The 4858-nt window shown below is 36.8% G+C and overlaps 1 protein-coding gene across 13 annotated transcripts in view; it reads right to left on the bottom strand.

The window, feature by feature from the left end:
* The window catches only part of LOC117119834 (uncharacterized protein C3orf38 homolog), an 18518-nt gene extending 14378 nt beyond the window's left edge, over nt 1-4140 (bottom strand). For 4 of the 13 annotated variants that reach the window (XM_033264784.1, XM_033264790.1, XM_033264789.1 and 1 more), the window contains exon 1: nt 3880-4140. In XM_033264784.1, coding sequence (XP_033120675.1) covers nt 3880-4000 — 121 coding nt within the window. In that variant the 5' untranslated portion in view covers nt 4001-4140. Of the gene's footprint in view, nt 1-748; nt 877-3879 lie in introns of those variants that run through there. The other 9 variants (XM_033264793.1, XM_033264795.1, XM_033264786.1 and 6 more) reach the window with 4 other exon arrangements.
* Between the last annotated feature and the right edge of the window lie 718 nt (nt 4141-4858).

The raw sequence follows: 4858 nt of genomic DNA, 5'->3' as shown, positions 1-4858 counted from the left end.
CTATACCTTGTACATTTATTCACTTCAGTGTCAAAAAATTTTTAATATGAATTTTTAATATGAAAAAAAAAATCATGATACAAAATAAAAATTTAATATTATACTTAAGTTTATCATTCATTTAATTTTTATTTTGTATCGTGATTTTGTTTTCATATTAAATATGTACAGCTTATTGGAATTTTTCAAAATAATATAATTATAAATAAAATTTATTTTATATTAATTTTATATCATATTATTTTGAAAATTAAAAAAAATATACTTGTTTAGTGTCACACCCTCAGAAATATTCAGGGACGGGAGGGGGGAGGGAGTTTTTTTTTTTGCCAGACTAGCATTGGCCTAGCTAGCCTAGGCAGGCTTAGCTAGGGGCTAGGCCTAGAGATTTCAAAAACTGCATTGGTAGCAAGCCAAATCTTTGACAGAAAAAGGCCATAACAGAAACTTAATTTTACGCAACAGATTTGTTTGTACAATATTTATTTTGATAAGCCTTGGTCTTTTAAAGCTGGGGCTAGACGTTTTGTAGGCGGCCGTTGGTGCAGTAGTAGACCTAGGCCTAGGTTAGGAGGTCTACTGCTACAGTACTAGGCCTAGCCAGACTAGCTAGGCTAGGGTCTAGTAGGCTAGGCCTAAAACATCTGCCAATTGAAGCCTAGGTTGTAACCTATTATTTGTCTAAGCTTCATAGTAAATTATTATCATATCTGAAACATTGTTTATTATCTAAAAAGAACCAAATTACAATATGTTCGCCTTAACTACCGATTGCATCGCCTGTGACTTCCGTCAACAAACACATGTGAGCGATTTTTTTTCTGCACACTGCTAACTTGTTGCATGCATGCAAGCAATGCAAGGTTTAAACAAATTAATGTTGGTGGCGCACTTCACATCTTGTGCTCAAGATGAAAAAAACGATCGTTTTTCGTCGATTATAGGCATTTTTAGTCGATTTTCATAATTAAAAAATAAATAAATAAATTTAATAAAATTTGTATTAGTTTTTTTAGATCAGTTTAGTCTAGATTTAGTTAATACTAGGCTAATTACAAGATATATTGTATAGATATTTCAACTAGCAATCATTTTTTTTAATTTGCTGGTTTGTGAATTTTTACCTAGCAATTATGACAAACCTACTAGCAAATTGCTAGTTTGCTAGCGTGAATTTCGAGCCCTGATCTGGATATGCTTAGCAACAGAAAGGCGCCTACGACTGGATCAAATATAGAAAACTTGCATTATAAAAAGAGAAGGGCGCCACGTACGTCTGGACCAATTTCCGCATCATTTTTGGTAGTTGCTAAACACAAAGGGTTCAGCCGTGGGGGCTTAGCTTGTATGGTGACACGTCATGTATAAATTATACCGTCTACCTAAAAACATTGCACACGCAACATGTGACCAACAGTTAGCGAGGCTGGCTGAGGCTTAGTTTGTGCATAGGTTTGTGCTGCTGCTACGGCCGGGTAACAGACGATCGGGGGCTCAAGAGACATCAAATCCATTTCCAGACGATTAGGCCCAAAGTATGGACGATCGTGTTGGTCTAGGCACCTCTAAGCCTGCGCTAGGTCGGACCAGAAGACCTCTTCAGTAGTCTGAGGCCTAGGCAAGGCATAGTCCTAGTGCTTCACAAGCAGCAGTCTGTCTAGCAGTGGCGGTGCCAGGGTACAATGGGGCTTTAAGCCCCCCATCGGACAAGTCAAGGCCCCCCCGGCCGAGCTCGTCAGGCAGTCGGACCAAAAAAAAAAAATTAAATATAGGCCTACACCAAGCCAAACTGTCTTTCACACTGCTAAGTGCCATTTACGGCCATCCAAAACTCCCTATTTTTAGAAAAATGTTATCTCCTAAACCCTCCCCCTCCTCAGGCATACAAGCTCAAGCCCCCTGTTGGACAGCTTAGCCTGCCCCGCCCCCTCCCCCCAAATGTACCCCAGAGCAGCCAATGTCTAGGCTTTTAGGCCTATGCAGAATGTGCCCCTAGGCTACTAAAGAATAGGCCTAATTGTTATTTAATACATTACTTTATACAATACAAATTGCAATACAGACATTGGAAAGTTAATATGTTTTAATTAAATATTTAACATTCTGTTCTCCTTCTCTTTTTTTGTAATATAGCCGGCAATTTTGTGAAACATTAAAAAGTAATAAATCTTAACTTCAACAGTTATGTTGTAATAGAAGTTGTAATTTTTATTTATTAGGCCCATTTTCTCTTCCAGTAAGACAATTTGTTCATGGGATTTGGTTGGAAAATCCACAGACTAAGAACAGTATTGTAGTACTAGCAGTATAGGCCATTGAATTGTTTTCATTTCTTTCTGTGATTACGGCTCCCTACCGCTAAAATAAGACTAACTAGGCCTATGTATTATTTCCCTCTGTGTAGACAGACATGCCAACTCACCCCATCCTGTCGGGTGTCGCCCGATATCTAAACAAATCTCCAGTTCTCCCGATCGAATGTAATTTTCCCCCGATTTCACTGATTTTACAGGTTCCCTCGTGAAAAGACTTTGATTTATACATAAATGATTGATTAGATCGTTATTATTCAATGTATTTGCTGCGATAGACAAGCAGCAATTTAATAAGTTGTTTTGCAGTAATTTTGTGCTATTTATTTTATACTTCTATGATTTGTCTTGACATGTCTTTTTTAGTAAATTGCATCATTTTTTTGGATAATTCTGGAAACCTCCAGATTTTTTGGAAAATCTCCAGATTTTTTTTAAATTTTAAAAAAAATCTCCAGATTTTCATGGCCTAGCGGTTGGCAGGTCTTTTGTAGACCCCATAAATTGATAATGTTCCAGGGATCCTAATTTTAGAAAGAAAATTACACAGGGATAACTTATTTTTTCTTACATTGGTTGTACAATGAAGTTCCCGTGTTTTGCTGACAGGGCCTACTATATGTCGAGGGCGAACGATAACTAAAAGACAACTATAGATGAAATTATGCATGACGTTAACATACAAAGCCACGCCCTTCGGCTGAACACGTTGTATAGCAACTACCCTCATTTTTCTTCTACCCTCATATCTTGTGTTTTAGTATCTTTGATGCATGTCCATATCCATGCCAAGAACGATTTAGGGTAATTCTTCGCTAATGTGCCATTTTAGAGGTTTAGAAATCATGAAAAAAAAAGTTTCACATTTGTAATTCTTTTATTACACATGTCACCATTATGCCATATAACAACTATAATAAACATTCGGCACAATAATTAGGGCATTTTAAACGTTTATTTAAGCATTCAATTTTCAGTTCTGTAACACAGCAAATATTTCAGGAATCATCTCCATCACACTTTTTTGTGACGGAGATGATGATATAAATATAGATGTGAATCTTAGTAAATTTGAAAGATAAATTGTATTATTTAAATATAGGATAATACACAATGAACAAACAGGTTTCAAACAACGTATTAGTCATATCAATTATCATTTTTATTTTATAGCCGTTTTTGAGAAAAGAAAACATCAAGAAATCATCTCAATCACTTTTTGTGACGAAGATGATGATATACTGATACTCATAAATGTGAATCCTAGTAAATTTAAAAGATAGATTGTATTATTTAAATATAGGATAATAAACATTGAGCAAAAAGGTTTCTAACAACATAAACCAGATCAATTATCATTTTTATTTTATATTCGTTTTTGAGGAAAGAAAACATCAAGAAGTCATCTCCATCACAGTAAAATTGTGATGGAGATGACTGTGACGGAGATGAGGAATTAAGCTTTTTAGATCATATAGTGCCATATGCAGTGTGTAGCGAGGTGATATCTCCGCTGCTCGAGATAATAAAGAAGAGCTGAGCCTAGCCTAGGCGAAAATAGGCCTACCTTCCTTTGACGTTGTTTCCAAAAGTTTATTTGTAACGGTGTCTTTAAGTGACACTATTTCATCAGTAGATAAAAAATTAAGCAAGTGTCTTAATTCCGTCTTTTCAGCATCAGTAATCATGACTTCTAAAAAGAATTCTTGCACGCTCAACGACAAAACAAGTACATAGGCCTAGTACCGTACTGTGTCTGGAAAAAATGGGAAAAACCCACGTTTGTTTTCAACAAAGATCTTATAAACACAAGATAGCGTTCTCCGCGATTTACGCGTGCAAATTCTGTAATAAGGCATGAATGGCGCCCTCTTGCTAAATTGGAAACTTTTGACCCTTGACCGCTCTGATCTGACCATACAGTACACCGCCTGTGAACAGCAGAACAGGAACCATCTCAGATCCATGGCAACAGATAGGACGCCCTCTTCAAAAACTTATTACTTTGTGTCAAAGATCTTATAAACACAAGATAGCGTTCTCCGCGATTTACGCGTGCAAATTCTGTAATAAGGCATGAATGGCGCCCTCTTGCTAAAAAGGAAACTTTTGACCTTTGACCGCTATGACCATACCTTACTGTGAACAGCAGAACAGGAACCATCTCAAATCCATGGCAACAGATAGGACGCCCTCTTCCAAAACTGATTACTTTTTCTCTTTGCTATAATAGCGCATGAATGACGCCCTCTTGCTAAATTGGAAACTTTTGAACCTTGACCGACGCTTCTATTTGTTACGCGTAAATCGCGGAGAACGCTATCTTGTGTTTATAAGATCTTTGCTTTGTGTTTATAAGATCTTTGTTGAAAACAAACGTGGGTTTTTCCCATTTTGAGGATATTTCCCGTACGATTAAAATCGTAACGGTACTGGGTTTGGTCTACAGGAGCTCGTGTTTCGTACAGGTCATTCCATTCATAGAAAAAGCCTTTAATGGTGAAAGCGTACCTGTCATTAGCCATAGTAGCCTAGGTCAATACATA

Source organism: Anneissia japonica, unplaced genomic scaffold, assembly GCF_011630105.1.
Source record: "Anneissia japonica isolate Jap-2015-1 unplaced genomic scaffold, ASM1163010v1 scaffold724_len3256291_cov202, whole genome shotgun sequence".
Classification (NCBI taxonomy): domain Eukaryota; kingdom Metazoa; phylum Echinodermata; class Crinoidea; order Comatulida; family Comatulidae; genus Anneissia; species Anneissia japonica.
The sequence above is the reverse complement of the archived record's forward strand: the minus strand, read 5'-3'. Positions and strand labels throughout refer to the sequence as shown.